Raw genomic sequence first — 17294 nt, 5'->3', positions numbered from 1 at the left:
CCCCTGACAGGTCCTCCCTGGAGCCCTCCCAGGCTGCGTTCTGTTCTAACTTCCTATCCGACCCCTAGTTTTACCAGTGTGAGGAGTGGCCTAATACATAGTGCCTTTTGCTCCCCCTAGTGGCCGGAGTGTGAAGTGTAATGTGTGACTGTGATACCTGGTCAGATTAACTCCTTTAGTGCAATCAGACATAACATCACTCCCCTTAGTGGCAGAGCGACATTACTGCAACGACCAGGACTCTGGGGCGCTGCAGAACAACCCATGACTCTGTTACAAGTAGAATTATACATATGATATCAAGTATTATTTAATGTAAAACTTAAATTTCTACCTTTTTTTTTCCTTCCAGGCATAGGAAACTAATAAGACAGCTGATGCCGACTGCTCGCTCTTGATACACTTTTGCTCTTATTGTAGCTGTTATGCTATGCTATTAATTGTACTTTCTCGTGTAGATATAGTTTTGTTTTATTAAACCACATAATAAATATGTTCTAAATTCACAATCATTAAAGGGTTATTCCCAGTATTGAATTATTTTTCACAGTAAATGCATTCTTATTGTAAATATACAGACTTAACCCCTTTACCCCCAAGGGTGGTTTGCACGTTATGGACCGGGCCAATTTTTACAATTCTGACCACTGTCCCTTTATGAGGTTATAACTCTGGAACGCTTCAACGGATCCTGGTGATTCTGACATTGTTTTCTCGTGACATATTGTAATTCATGAAAGTGGTAAAATTTCTTTGATATTACCTGCGTTTATTTGCGAAAATAACGGAAATTTGGCGAAAATGTTGAAAATTTTGCAATTTTCCAACTTTGAATTTTTATGCAATTAGATCACAGAGATATGTCACACAAAATACTTAATAAGTAACATTTCCCACATGTCTACTTTACATCAGCACAATTTTGGAACAATTTTTTTTTGTCAGGGAGTTAAAAGTGTTAAAAGTTGATCAGCAATTTCTCATTTTTACAACACCATTTTATTTTAGGGACCACATCTCATTTGAAGTCATTTTGAGGGGTCTATATGATAGAAAATAACCAAGTGTGACACCATTCTAAAAACTGCACCCCGCAAGGTGCTCAAAACCACATTGCCAAAAAAAACAAAAATACAATAAAAAAAAATTTGAAAAAAAAAACTCTCAGTTGAGAAGATTACTGAAATTTTATTCATGTAAGCAAGTACGGATCTATAATTTTTATTCATATATATTTACAGAATTAGGATTTTGCTGGAGACATCTGCTCCATTAACTGCAGAATTTATAAGAATATATTTATTAAAACTTGAACATATCAGCCAGTAAACCTTAAAGCTCATGTTCTTCTAGATCACAAAGTCAAGTAAAACTCACACATCATTAAAAATAAGAATATTTACAAAATTTAATAATTTAGTTCCCGTGAAACAGTGGGCGATGTGGTTAATCGCTATGTCAGGGTGAAGATCTAGGAAATAACCTCACTTACATTTAATGGTGGTGCTGTGCTGTCATAAGAAAGGTACAAAGAAATGAAGGAAATCTTCAGCTGGACGCTGATTTTACGGGTCCCTCGGCTAATGGGACATTTCCTCCATGGGCACGATAAAGTCTTTGGAATTGCTTTTCAGTGGCTTGAAGTACAAGGTCTGTACGAAGTCTTCTCGTGGCAGTGATTTTGCATGAAGTTGTACAATTTTAATGTCTGAAGGAACCACCACAATTAATGCTTGAGTTTCAGGGTTTCCTCAGTGGAGATATGTTGGATGATTCCATCGGTACCAAGGTCTACATCCAGAAAGCAGTCAAGAGTTCATAAAAAAAAAGAGGATAAAATTATTGTCAGGATGATTTGCAGTTTTGCATAAGAGAAATGGAGCAGCTTTATTGTTGTCAATGACTTATTCAGCTTTTCTGTAGTACTTCACATCATTTATTGAAGAACATATCAAGACAATAATAAAAAGAAAACGGCTTTAAACTCTTCATAACCATTTAATTTCTTAGTTTTTATGCTTTCCTTTTACTATACCCCTTCTTCCAAGAGCTATAGCTTTTTTTATTTTTCAGCCTACAGAGCTGATTGCCTTTTGTGGGACGATTTATAGTTTATAGATTGTGGCCCGATTCTAACGCATCGGGTATTCTAGAATATGCATGTCCCCGTAGTATATGGACAATGATGATTGCAGAATTCGCGGCAGACTGTGCCCGTCGCTGATTGGTCGAGGCAACCTTTATGACATCATTGTCGCCATGGCAACCATTATGACATCATCGTCGCTGTGCCCGTTGCTGATTGGTTGAGGCCTGGCGGCCTCGACCAATCAGAGACGTGGGATTTCCAGGACAGACAGACAGACAGACAGAAAGACAGACAGACAGAAAGACAGACAGAAAGACAGACACACGGAAAAACCCTTAGGCAATTATATATATAGATGATAAGATGATTTCATTAACCATATGATATAGCGAAAAAAAAATAGAATGTAATAAAATGGTGAAAAAATGCAATTCCACCCCAGTTTTTTTGATGGCAGCATTGGAGTTATTCATCAGGCACATCTAGAATTATAATCCACTGGAATCCAGTGACATTGGAATTTAAATGGTTACATAGCAGCAATCAAAGCCGGCTCTGGTCACTGCTGTTACAGGCAGATTCTGGCAGTGTAACACAGCCAGCATCTGCAGAGAATAGAGCGGGCTCAGCTCCTGAGCCTGCTTCAGACTGGCAGACCCAATTTAGTATATACTATTACATTGTGAAGAGGATAAATATAAATTAAGAAATTAATAAGCACATATTTGATTTATTTATGTTTAGAAAAAAATAAGCAGCATTCTAGAGTGAAAATGTATTGTAAGCTGCACATGGATCCCCACAATATTATGTCTATGTGGGCTGCTAGATGCTCATCAGGATTTTGCTCATACAATTTGTACCCCATTTTCAACATAAGATATAATGCATGTCTGATTTGGTTATTTGGGAAGGTGTTCCTGCAAATGGAAATATTGGTGTGTCCTGGTGATCGTACAGGGACAGCTAGGACTAGTGCCAGCGCTGTTCCTGGCTGTTTTACCCTCTAAATGGTGTGATCAATAGCAACTGTGTCATTCAGAAGGTTGTGAGAGGGAAAGGGACCTCACTTTCGCCTCATGGCCCCCTCCAAATTTCGACCACAGAGTTACGATTGTTGCCATGGCAACCCAGAGTGTAGTCAAAGAATGGCCTCCTGGTCTGCAAGGTATGGTGGCCTGTTTGGCCCTACAATAAGAAAAGTCTAACAGGTGTCCTGTGAGTGTAACACATGTCTAATGCCCAGCAATACATAAGTGTTGCATGTTATTAGACCACTGATCAGACCAATAAAAGTTAAAGGCCCATAAATGTACTAACAAAAAGCAAAACATAAATGTTAGGACAAAATTGTAAAAATTTAAAAAAAGAAAAAGAAAAGAAAAATTTAAGTATGAAAAAGTCAAGGAAAAATGCTTCGCGAATAAAAGCAAACCTTTTATAAAATAATGAAAAAAAAACAAAAAAGGACAAATATTTGGTATCACTGCCTATGAAACAACTGAGTCTATAAAACTGTGAACACAGAAAAAAAAAACCACTGCTAAAATGCAGTTTTTTCAGCATTCTGCTGCATAAAAAGTGTAATAAAAGTATGATAAAAAGTCATTTCTAAAGAAAAATTATACTACTGAAAATGGTACCAGGATATATATATCTTTCCTGTACTACTGAGAACCTAATTTTGTCTCGTAAAAATTGCTGGATTTTATTTGGAATTTATGTGATACTAGATGGTGGCCCGATTCTAACGCATCGGGTATTCTAGAATATGCATGTCCGCGTAGTATATTTCCCAACCACGCAGTATATTGCACAGGCCACATAGTATATTTCACAGCCCACGTAGTATATTTCCCAACCACGTAGTATATTGCACAGGCCACATAGTATATTTCACAGCCCACGTAGTATATTTCCCAATCCCAACCACGCAGTATATTGCACAGGCCACATAGTATATTTCACAGCCCACGTAGTATATTGCCCAGCCACGTAGTATATTGCACAGCCCACGTAGTATATTGCCCAGCGACGTAGTATATTGCACAGTCACGTAGTATATTGCACAACTACATAGTATATTGCACAGGCCACATAGTATATTTCACAGCCCACGTAGTATATTGCCCAGCCACGTAGTATATTGCACAGCCCACGTAGTATATTGCCCAGCGACGTAGTATATTGCACAGTCACATAGTATATTGCACAACCACGTAGTATATTGCCCAGCCACATAGTATATTGCCCAGCCACATAGTATATTGCACAGTCACGTAGTATATTGCCCAACCACGTAGTATATTGCCCAGCCACGTAGTATATTGCCCAGTGACGTAGTATATTGCCCAGCAACGTAGTATATTGCCCAACCACGTAGTATATTGCCCGGCCACGTAGTATATTGCCCAGTTACGTAGTATATTGCCTAGTGACGTAGTATATTGCGCAGCCACGTAGTATATTGCCCAGTGACGTAGTATATTGCCCAGTGACATAGTATACAGCACAGAGCCACGTAGTATATTGCCCAGTTACGTAGTATATTGTCCAGTGACGTAGTATATTGCCCAGTCACGTAGTATATTGCCCAGCCACATAGTATTTTGCCCAACCACGTAGTATATTGCCCAGTGACATAGTATATTGCCCAGCCACGTAGTATATTGCCCAGTTACGTAGTATATTGCCTAGTGACGTAGTATATTGCACACCCACGTAGTATATTGCCCAGCCACGTAGTATATTGCCCAGTGACGTAATATATTGCCCAGCGATGTAGTATATTGCCCAGCCACGTAGTATATTGCACAGCCCACGTAGTATATTGCCCAGCGACGTAGTATATTGCACAGTCACGTAGTATATTGCACAACTACATAGTATATTGCACAGGCCACATAGTATATTTCACAGCCCATGTAGTATATTGCCCAGCCACGTAGTATATTGCACAGCCCACGTAGTATATTGCCCAGCGACGTAGTATATTGCACAGTCACATAGTATATTGCACAACCACGTAGCATATTGCCCAGCCACATAGTATATTGCCCAGCCACATAGTATATTGCACAGTCACGTAGTATATTGCCCAACCACATAGTATATTGCCCAGCCATGTAGTATATTGCCCAGTGACGTAGTATATTGCCCAGCAACGTAGTATATTGCCCAACCACGTAGTATATTGCCCGGCCACGTAGTATATTGCCCAGTTACATAGTATATTGCCTAGTGACGTAGTATATTGCGCAGCCACGTAGTATATTGCCCAGTGACGTAGTATATTGCCCAGTGACATAGTATACAGCACAGAGCCACGTAGTATATTGCCCAGTTACGTAGTATATTGTCCAGTGACGTAGTATATTGCCCAGTCACGTAGTATATTGCCCAGCCACATAGTATTTTGCCCAACCACGTAGTATATTGCCCAGTGACATAGTATATTGCCCAGCCACGTAGTATATTGCCCAGTTACGTAGTATATTGCCTAGTGACGTAGTATATTGCACAGCCACGTAGTATATTGCCCAGCCACGTAGTATATTGCCCAGTGACGTAATATATTGCCCAGCGATGTAGTATATTGCCCAGCCACGTAGTATATTGCACAGCCATGTAGTATATTGCCCAGTGACGTAGTATACAGCACAGAGCCACGTAGTATATTGCCCAGTTACATAGTATATTGCCCAGTGACATAGTATATTGCCCAGTTACGTTGTATATTGCCCAGCCACGTCGTATATTGCCCAACCACGAAGTATATTGCACCGTCACGTAGTATATTGCCCAGTCACGTAGTATATTGCCCAAACACGTAGTATATTGCCCAGCCACGTAGTATATTGCACAGTCACGTAGTATATTGCCCAGTCACATAGTATATTGCCCAGCCACGTAGTATATTGCCCAACCACGTAGTATATTGCCCAGTGACGTAGTATATTGCCCAGCCACGTAGTGTATTGCCCAACCACGTAGTATATTGCCCAGTTACGTAGTATATTGCCTAGTGACGTAGTATATTGCGCAGCCACGTAGTATATTGCCCAGTGACATAGTATATTGCCCAGTGACGTAGTATACAGCACAGAGCCACGTAGTATATTTCCCAGTTACGTAGTATATTGCCTAGTGACGTAGTATATTGCACAGCCATGTAGTATATTGGCCAGTCACGTAGTATATTGCCCAGTGACGTAGTATACAGCACAGAGCCACGTAGTATATTGGCTAGTCACGTAGTATATTGCCCAGCTACGTAGTATATTGCCCAGCCAGGTTTGTCACAGTTTAAAAAATAAAAAATAAACATATACTCACCTTTCCGAGGGCCCCTTGTAGCCCATGGCAGCTTCCGGTCCCAGGGTTGGTATGAGCGCAGGACCTGTGATGACGTCGCAGTCACATGACCGTGACGTCATGGCAGGTCCTTCTCGCGCAGGCGCTTAGGGCCTGTGATGACGTCGCGGTCACATAACCGTGACGTCATGGCAGATCCTTCTCCCATACCATCTTTGCCACCGGAACCTGCAACGGAAGATGGCGGCTGGCGCCAGCGACTACGGAGGGTGAGTATAGCAGGTTTGTTTTTTTTAAATTATTTTTAACATTACATTTTTTACTATTGATGCCGCATAGACAGCGTCAATAGTAAAAAGTTGGGGACACACAGGCTTAATAGCGGCGGTAACGGAGTGTGTTACCCGCGCCATAACGCGGTCCATTACCGCCGGCATTAACCCTGTGTTAGCGGTGACCGGAGGGGAGTATGCGGGTGACAGGCACTGACTGCGGCGAGTAAGGAGCGGCCATTTTCTTCCGGCCTGTGGCCATCACTGATTGGTCGCGGCAGCCATGACAGGCAGCTGGCGAGACCAATCAGCGAATGAATAACCGTGACAGACGGAAGGACAGACGGAAGTGACCCTTAGACAATTATTTAGTAGATACCAGCACAAATTAGCACATATTTGTGAACTGTAAAGGAAATGATGCATGATTTTCTATTTTAACCCCTTTCGGACCTTGGACGGGATAGTACGTCCGAGGTCAGAACCCCCGTTTTGATGCGGGCTCCGGCGGTGAGCCCGCATCAAAGCCGGGACATGTCAGCTGTTTTGAACAGCTGACATGTGCCCGCAATAGCGGCAGGTGAAATCGCGATTCACCCGCCGCTATTAACTAGTTAAATGCCGCTGTCAAACACTGACAACGGCATTTAACCGGCGCTTCCGGACGGGCGGCCAGAAATGAGCGCATCGCCGGCCACGTCACATGATCAGGGGTCAGCAATGCTTCTGTATAGTAACCATAGAGGTCCTTGAGACCTCTATGGTTACTGATCCCCAGTAGCTGTGAGCGCCCCCCTGTGGTCGGCGCTGATAGCACACGTGCATTTCTGCTGCATAGTAGCGATCTGATGATCGCTGCTATGTAGCAGAGCCGATCGCATTGTGCCAGCTTCTAGCCTCCTATGGAAGCATGAAGCATGGCAAAAGTTAAAAAAAAAGTTAAAAAAATAAAAAAATATAAAAGTTTAAATCACCCCCCTTTTGCCCCATTCAAAATAAATCAATTAAAAAATCAAACCTACATATATTTGGTATCGCCGCTTTCAGAATCGCCCGATCTATCAATTAAAAAAAGCATTAACCTGATCGCTAAACAGCGTAGTCAGAAAAAAATTTGAAATGCCAGAATAATGTTTTTTTTGGTCGCCGCGACATTGCATTAAAATGCAATAACGGGCGATCAAAAGAACGTATCTGCACCGAAATGGTATCAATAAAAAACACCAGCTCGGCACGCAAAAAATAAGCCCTCACCCGACCCAGATCAAAATTGAGACGTTACGGGTATCGGAAAATGGCACAATTTTTTTTTTTTGCAAAGTTTGGAATTTTTTTGACCACTTAGATAAAAAATAACCTAGACATGTTAGGTGTCTATGAACTCATAATGACCTGGAGAATCATAATTGCAGGTCAGTTTTAGCGTTTAGTGAACCTAGCAAAAAAGCCATACAAAAAACAAGTGTGGGACTGCACTTTTTTTGCAATTTCACCGCACTTGAATTTTTTTTCCCGTTTTCTAGTACACGACATGCTAAAACCAATAATGTCGTTCAAAAGTACAACTTGTTTCGCAAAAAATAAGCCCTCACATGACCATATTGACGGAAAAATAAAAAAGTTATGGCTCTGGGAAGGAGGGGAGCGAAAAATGAACACGGAGAAACGGAAAATCCCAAGGTCATGAAGGGGTTAAAAATATAAATCTGAAAATTATAACATGCATTTGTATTCAACCCTCCTAAGGCAATACTTTGTAGGACCTCCTTTGGCTGCAATTGCTGCTGAAAGTCTTTTGTGGTCTGTCTCTACGAACTTTGCACATCTGAAATATTTGCCCATTCTTCTTTGCGAACTAGCTCTGGCTAGATTGGATGGAGATGTTTGCGAGCAGCAATTTTCAAGTCTTTCCACAAATTCTATATAGGATTTAGATTTAGGTCTTAACTGTGACTGGGCCATTCACACACATGAATATGCTTTGATCTAAACTTTTACATTATAGCTCTGGCAGCATGTTTAGGGTAATTGTTCTGCTGTAAGGTGAACTTATGTCCCAGTCTCAAGTTTTTTGCTGCCTCTAACAGGGTTTCCTTCTGAATTGCCCTGTATTTAGCTCCATTTATCTTTCCATCAACTCCGACCAGCTTCACTTCCCCTGCTGAATAAAAGCATTATCATAGCATGATGCTGCCACCACTATGTTTGACTGTGGGCATGGTGTTTTCAGGGCGATGTGCAGTGTTAGTTGCTTTTCCATAATGGCCCGATTTGTGAAGTATACAGCTTTTAGTTGTCATGAGGAAAAGATTCTCCTACCTAAGCTACAGATCTCATTCTGCTCATGCGTCGCCTCCAACGGCCATTTTCCTGGAGACCAATGCATTACAGCAGTGAAAGTGTGTGGGCTTCGGGCTTTCACAAAATGTCGGCGGTGCCCCCCCACCGCCGAACATCTCCAAAACTGCCACGCATCAGCCTAGGATGGATGTGTGGGGCTCCGAGATTTCACAAAATGTCAGCAGAGCCCCCGCACCACTGAGTATCTGCGAAACTGCCGTGCATCAGCCTGGGATGGATGTGTGGGCTCCGAGATTTCACAAAATGTTGGCAGATCTCCCGCACCACCAAGCATCTGTGAAACTGCCATGCATCAGCCTGGGATGAGACTCCTGGTAAGTACAACCGAACTATAAGACGCACCCCCATATTCCTTCAAATTTTGGGGGGGAAAAGAGTGTCTTATAGTCCGAAAAATATGGTAATCATAAAGACTAATATAAATAAACATGGTACCACTGGAAAAATGTCATCCTGTACCGTAAAAAACAAGCCATCAAACAGCTTCATCAGCAGAAAAGTATAAAAAAATATAGCTCTCAGAATAAAGCAATGCAAAAATAATTATTTTTTTAATAAAATAGTTTTTATTCTGTAAAAGCGCCAAAACATAAAAAAAATATAAATGTAGTGTAGTTTGTAAAAAGACTTCACACATGGGAGGTTTCTGTTGTTCTGGCACCTCTGAGGATGAAAGCTGGAGGAGTGACTGCTCCAGTAAGGAGGGAAATAGGAGAGCAGGGCAGGCCAGACAGGTGCTGGTGGTGGTGGGGGACTCAATTATTAGGGGAACAGATAGGGCAATCTGTCACAAAGACAAGGACGTCAAATGTTGTGCTGCCTACCTGGAGCTCGAGTCCGACACATCGCTGATCGGGTGGACAGATTACTGGGAGGGGCTGGTGAGGACCCAGCGGTCATGGTGCACATTGGCACAAATGACAAAGTTAGAGGTAGGTGGAAGGTCCTTAAAAACGATTTCAGGGAATTAGGCTGCAAGCTGAAAGCAAGGTCCTCCAACGTGGTATTTTCCAAAATACTACCTGTGCCACGTGCTACGCCAGAGAGGCAACGGGAGATTAGGGAGGTTAATAAGTGGCTCAAGAATTGGTGTAGGAAAGAGGGGTTTGGGTTCCTGCAGAACTGGGTCGACTTCTCAGTTGGCTACAGGCTCTACGCTAGGGACGGGCTGCACCTCAATGGGGAAGGTGCAGCTGTGCTGGGGGAGAAAATGGCTAGAAGGTTGGAGGAGTGTTTAAACTAAGGATTGGGGGGAAGGTAATAGTGCAGATAGAGACCTGGGCACAAATAAGGAAGTTGGGGGAGGCGGTGGCATGGGGGGTGGGGTTAGAACAATTAATAATTTAAGAAAGAATAGAGGTACAGAGAGGAACATCAAGTGCATGTACACTAATGCCAGAAGTCTTGCCAAGAAAATGGACGAATTAGAATTAATGTTGTTGGAGCATAATTATGACATGGTGGGTATAACTGAAACATGGCTGGATGAGTGCCATGACTGGGCTGTTAACTTGCAGGGTTATAGTCTGTTCGTAAATGACCGAATTGATAGGCGAGGGGGAGGGGTGTGTCTATATGTAAAATCATCCTTAATTCTGCATGATAATATAGGTGAATCTAATGAAAATGTAGAGTCGCTGTGGGTGGAGATAAGGGGAGGGGGAAAAATAATAAATTACTGATAGGGGTTTGTTATAAGTCTCCAAAAATAATGTAAGCAACGGAGAATATCCTTATAAAGCAAATAGATGAAGCTGCGACTCAAGGAGAAGTCATTATTATGGGGGACTTCAACTACCCTGAAATAGATTGGGGAACGGAAACCTGCAGTTCCAGAAAAGGTCATCGGTTTTTGACAACTATGAGAGACAATTACCTTTCACAATTGGTTCAGGACCAAACAAAAAGGGGGGCACTGCTTGACCTAATATTAACCAACAGGCCAGACCGCATAGCAAATATAAGGGTTGGGGGTCACTTGGGAAATAGCGATCACAAAATAATAAGTTTTCATGTATCCTTTAATAAGATGTGTAGTAGAGGGGTTACAAGGACACTAAACTTCAGGAGGGCAAATTTCCAATGGATGAGAGAAGATCTTGGTGCAATTAACTGGGACGATATCCTGAGACATAAAAATACACAAAGAAAATGGGAGACGTTTATTGGCATCCTGGATAGGACCTGTGCACAGTATATACCGTATGGGAATAAACATACCAGAAATAGGAGGAAACCAATATGGCTAAATAGAGCTGTAAGGGGCGCAATAAGTGACAAAAAGAAAGCATTTAGAGATCTAAAGGAAGTAGGTAGTGAGGAGGCATTAAATAAATACAGAAAATTAAATAAATTCTGTAAAAAGCAAATCAAGGCAGCAAAGATTGAGACAGAGAGACTGATTGCCAGAGAGAGTAAAAATAATCCCCAAATATTCTTTAACTATGTAAATAGTAAGAAACTAAAAAATGATAGTGTTGGCCCCTTTAAAAATAGTCTGGGTGAAATGGTGGATGAGGATGAGGAAAAAGCCAATATGCTAAATGACTTTTTTTTCATTGTATTTACACAAGAAAATCCCATGGCAGGCAATATGATCAGTGATAACAAAAATTCCCCATTAAGTTTCACCTGCTTAACCCAGCAGGAAGTACGGCGGCATCTAAAAATCACTAAAATTGACCAATCTCCGGGCACGGATGGGATACACCCTCGAGTACTGCAGGAATTAAGTACAGTCATTGATAGAACATTATTTTTAATCTTTAAAGACTCCATAATAACAGGGTCTGTACCACAGGACTGGCGTGTAGCAAATGTGGTGCCAATATTCAAAAATGGGACAAAAACTGAACTCGGTAATTACAGTATAGGCCAGTAAGCTTAACCTCTACTGTGGGTAAAATCCTGGAGGGCATTCTAAGGGATGCTATACTGGAGTATCTGAAGAGGAATAACCTCATGACCCAGTATCAGCACGGGTTTACTAGGGACCGTTCCTGTCAGATTAATCTGATCAGTTTCTATGAATAGGTAAGTTCCTTACTGTACCAAGGGAACCCATTGGATATAGTGTATATGGACTTTTCAAAAACTTTTTTTACACAAAAGGTTGATACATAAAATGAGAATAATGGGGATAGGGGAAAATGTGTAAGTGGGTTAAGAGCTGGCTCAGGGATAGGAAACAAAGGGTGGTTATTAATGGAGTACACTCGGACTGGGTCGCGGTTAGCAGTGAAGTACCACAGGGGTCAGTATTGGGCCCTCTTCTTTTTAGCATATTTATTAATGATCGTGTAGGGGGCATTCAGAGCAGAATTTCAATATTTGCAGTGACCCTAAACTCTGCGGGGTAATCAATACAGAGGAGGACAATTTTATATTACAGGATGATTTATGTAAACTAGAAGCTTGGGCTGATGAATGGCAAATGAGCTTTAATGGGGATAAATGTAAGGTCATGCACTTGGGTAGAAGTAATAAGATGTATAATTATGTGCTTAATTCTAAAACTCTGGGCAAAACCGTCAATGAAAAAGACCTGGGTGTATAAGTGGATGACAAACTCACATTTAGTGGCCAGTGTCAGGCAGCTGCTACAAAGGCAAATAAAATAATGGAATGCATTAAAAGAGGCATAGATGCTCATGAGGAGAACATAATTTTACCTCTATACAAGTCACTAGTTCGACCACACTTAGAATACTGTGCACAGTTCTGGTCTCCGGTGTATAAGAAAGACATAGCTGAACTGGAGCGGGTGCAGAGAAGAGCGACCAAGGTTATTAGAGGACTGGGGGGTCTGCAATACCAAGATAGGTTATTACACTTGGGGCTATTTAGTTTGGAAAAATGAAGACTAAGGGGTGATCTTATGTTAATGTATAAATATATGAGGGGACAGTACAAAGACCTTTCTGATGATCTTTTTAATCATAGACCTGAAACAGAGACAAGGGGGCATCCTCTACGTCTGGAGGAAAAAAGGTTTAAGCATAATAACAGACGCGGATTCTTTACTGTAAGAGCAGTGAGACTATGGAACTCTCTGCCGTATGATGTTGTAATGAGTGATTCATTACTTAAATTTAGAAGGGGACTGGATGCCTTTCTTGAAAAGTATAATGTTACAGGGTATATACTAGATTCCTTGATAGGGCGTTGATCCAGGGAACTAGTCTGATTGCCGTATGTGGAGTCGGGAAGGAATTTTTTCCCCAATGTGGAGCTTACTCTTTGCCACATGGTTTTTTTTGCCTTCCTCTGGATCAACATGTTAGGGCATGTTAGGTTAGGCTATGGGTTGAACTAGATGGACTTAAAGTCTTCGTTCAACCTTAGAACTATGTAACTATGTAATGTGACATGGCACCCTCAAACCATTGATTCCAGCAAGTTTTTAGTTAAAAAAGTCAAATGACGCTTCTTGTCTTCCGTGCGCCCAAACAGTCGTTTTCTCCCTCATATAGGGTAACTGGTGCGCAGTCAGCAGAGTAGGGACTAACCCAGCTCCTGAAACGGAGGTCACTAATGTCACTTCACTTCAAGAATGGAGCTGCGGCTTCTGCTCCCTGATTATACTTCGTTTGATTATCCCAGCATGCACTGAGGATTATCAAATAAAGTGTCATCAAAGACATGTAAAGCGCCATGGAATAAATGGCGCTATAAAAATGTATAATAATAATAATAATAATAATTATCAAAGAGAAAGTAGTAGAAAAAATAAAGCAGTTAGAATAGTTTAGGGAAGGATAGAGAATTTTTAATTAACATATACTAGAAAAACTATTAGATTATGGCATTAATTAGATAGAGTTTAGAATAAAAATAAAAAATAAATTGTAATTCTGCTCCACTCATTTAAACAATGCAATCCATAAACAGATAATTAGCAGTATTTGCAGCTACCACAGATTGCTGCTGTTACAAGGCAGATACCGGCAAGGTATAACAGCCAGCATTTGCTCTGTATGGAGCAGGCACAGCTCTCAAACCTACTCCATACATGTGCACTCTGACTGTCATTTAAATATATATACAGCTGTGCTCAAAAGTTTACATACTCCGGCAGAATTTTTGCTTTCTTGGCCTTTTTTTACAGAATATGAATGATAGCACCCAAACTTTTTTTCCACTCATGGTTAGTGGTTGAGGAAGCCATTTATTGTCAAACTATTGTGCTTTCTCTTTTTAAATCATAATGAGAACCCAAAACATCCAAATGACCCTGATCAAAAGTTCACATACCCTGGTGATTTTGGCCTGATAACATGTACGGAAGTTGACACAAATGGGTTTGAATGGCTACTAAAGGTAACATCCTCACCTGTGACCTGTTTGCTTGTAATTAGTGTGTGTGCATAAAAGCTGAGTGAGTTTCTGGGATCAAGACAGACTCTTGCATCTTTCATCCAGCCACTGACGTTTCTGGATTGTGAGTCATGGGGAAAGCAAAAGAATTGTCAACGGATTTACGAGAAAAGGTAGTTTAACTGTATCAAACAGGAAAGGGATACAAAAAGATATCCAAGCAATTGCCAGTCAGCAGCGTTCAAACTGTGATTAACAAATGGAAAATCAGGAGCTCTGTAAAAATAATCGATGGTCAGGTAGACCAACAATAATGTTGCCCACCCCTGACAGGAAAATTGTTCGGGATGCAAAGAAAAACCCACAAATAACATCAGTTGAAATACAGGACTCTCTGAAAACTAGCATTGTAGCTGTTTCAAGATGCACAATAAGGAGGCACTTTAAGAAAAATGGGCTGCAGGGTCGAGTCGCCAGAAGAAAACCATTACTGCACAAATGCCACAAAGCATCTCACCTACAATACGCAAAACAGCACAGAGACAAGCCTCAACACTTCTGGAACAAGGTAATTTGAAGTGATGAGACCAAATTGAACTTTTTGGCCACAATCATAAATGTTACATTTGGAGAGAGGTCAACAAGGCCCGTGATGAAAGGAACACCAGTCCTACTTTAAAGCATGGAGGTGGATCGCTGATGTTTTGGGGATGTGTGAGGTACAAAGGCATAGGAAACTTGGTCAAAGTTGAAGGAAAGATGAATGCTGCATGTTATCAGCAACTATTGGAGGCAAATTTGCAATCATCAGCTCGGAAGCTGCGCATGGGACGTACATGGACATTGCAACATAACAACGATCCAAAACACAAGGTGAAGTCAACCTGTAATTGGCTACAGCAACAAAGTGAAGGCTCTGGAGAGGTCATCTCAGTCTCCTGACCTTAATATCATTGAGCCACTCTGGGGAGCTCTCAAGCACGCAGTTCATGCTAGACAGCCCAGGTATTTACAGGAACTGGAGGCTTCATGCCAAGAAGAGTCGGCAGCTTTACCATCTGAGAAAATAAAGAACGTCATCCACAACTACCACAAAAGACTTCAAGCTGTCATTGATGTTAGAGGTGGCAATACATGGTATTAAGAAATGGGATAGGTGAACTTTTGATCATAGTCATTTGGATGTTTTGGGTTGTCATTATGATTTAAGAAGAGAAAACACAGTAGTTTGATAATAAATGGCTTTACACAACCACTAACCATGAGTGGAGAAAAAATGTTGGTGTTGTCATTTATATTCTCTGAAAAAAGGCCAAGAAGGCAAAAATTCTGCGTGGATATGTAAACTTTTGAGTACAACTGTATCTATCTATCGATCTATCTATCTATCTATCATCTATTATCTATCTATCTATCAATCTATATGTGTGTGTGCGTCAGGGTGTGCAGAAGGGTTCAACTATGTAATAGTGTTTGTGCTATTAAGTGTGCCCTATAGATGCCCAAGATTCTGTTCCAATTTTGACTTAAATTAGGGAAAAATGGCACATCTGTGAAAATAGAAACTAGGACACTAATGTGATCAGAGTCTTAGAATTTTCTCAGTGCTTCTAAGCTACTTTTACATTTTTAAACATGGATTATAATTTGTATTTATCAATGCTTAGTCATTTAGTAGTTAAGAAAACAATAAAACCTCACCCAGAAGAGTTGTAGCTGGGGGTATTGACATTGGGCTTGGAATTATTTAGAGGAATTCCTGGACTGCTGGAGTGGAGGCCTGAGCTTGGTGAGGATGGTCTGCTGGAGTTCCCAGGGGAACAAGATGACGTTACTATAAAACAAAAAAGTAATACGTTCAGAGTTCCTACAGCATTCTCTCCATACTACTATTCAATTATACAATTTCAAGACAACTATTTCATGTCATGCAGTAACTGCTATATTTCCTCTGTCCAAATTATACAAAGGAAAGAAATGCAGAAATTGTTCAGAATTTTATAATATTAAAATTTATGGTGTAGTGGTAAATAAACAGAGCTGGTTGGTTCATACCTGTGGGATCCTAACCCTCTGTTATGTGGAAGGACTCTATGTGCTGTAAATTTAAAGTTTCAGATTAAATTTGCTATTTCTATGGACTCAGAGAACCCTACTATTAGATATTTAAACCCCAGCTTTATTGTTGCCTATTTTGAACTCTACTTTTATTTCTCTCTTTTTTTTTAATTTAGAGCAAAATAAGCTACAGTTCAAAAAGTATCATGGGAGAAAAATTCTATTATACATTTTTATTACTAGTTTTTACTACTAGTTTACATTTATAATCTATGTAATGTTCCCATATAGAACCATCTATATGTCTCCATCTGTTCCTCAATCAACTGATACTTTCCATCTCACTCAAACAAGACCCAAGAAGCTGAAGCATGTGCATGACTCAGGGCTGCTCTAAATAAATATATCTATATGCAGTTACATTGTGTGACTTCCCTTTTTAGCGAGTGAAGGTGCCATGGTGCCAAAACCCCCAGGTTTGGGCAGAGGGGGGAGATATGTGACAAAGTCACTGGTAAATTGCTGGAGGGGAGATACGTTTCACTGAGGCTATTGGCTTCAGTGATTTGAAACCCAGAAGGTTTGCTCTAGCACACTAAGTGTTGGAAGGGGTTGATCAGCCATCTTGTTTAAGGGTTTGGTTTTTGTGGACAACCACAGAGAGGGTGGAAGGTTGTCCACCTTATCTCCACACCAGGATGTGTTCTGGGGTTTAAACAGTCGGCCTCCTGAGGCATTCAGTGTTCAGTGTGTCTGGGAGAGAGTAACTCAAGGAAAGTGCTTGTGCTGGGGCTAAGCTGAATCATGTTTTTGCTAACCCTGTGCGGGCGGATCCCCATAGATGTATTGACTGTGAAATACCATTTTGTTTTGTTTTCCTGTTT

General features: G+C 40.9%; 1 protein-coding gene across 2 annotated transcripts in view; it reads right to left on the bottom strand.

The window, feature by feature from the left end:
* Nucleotides 1-1168: 1168 nt before the first annotated feature.
* POU2F3 (POU class 2 homeobox 3) overlaps nt 1169-17294 on the bottom strand; it is a 193010-nt gene continuing 176884 nt past the window's right edge. For both annotated transcript variants that reach the window (XM_069743094.1, XM_069743095.1), the window contains exons 12-13: nt 16054-16186; nt 1169-1791 (exon numbers count right to left, since the gene is read on the bottom strand). In XM_069743094.1, the coding sequence (XP_069599195.1) occupies nt 1752-1791; nt 16054-16186 (173 nt within the window). In that variant the 3' untranslated portion in view covers nt 1169-1751. The remainder of the gene's footprint in view (nt 1792-16053; nt 16187-17294) is intronic.

This window comes from Ranitomeya imitator, chromosome 10 (genome assembly GCF_032444005.1).
Source record: "Ranitomeya imitator isolate aRanImi1 chromosome 10, aRanImi1.pri, whole genome shotgun sequence".
Classification (NCBI taxonomy): Eukaryota; Metazoa; Chordata; class Amphibia; order Anura; family Dendrobatidae; genus Ranitomeya; species Ranitomeya imitator.
This window is presented reverse-complemented; position numbering and strand designations above follow the sequence as displayed.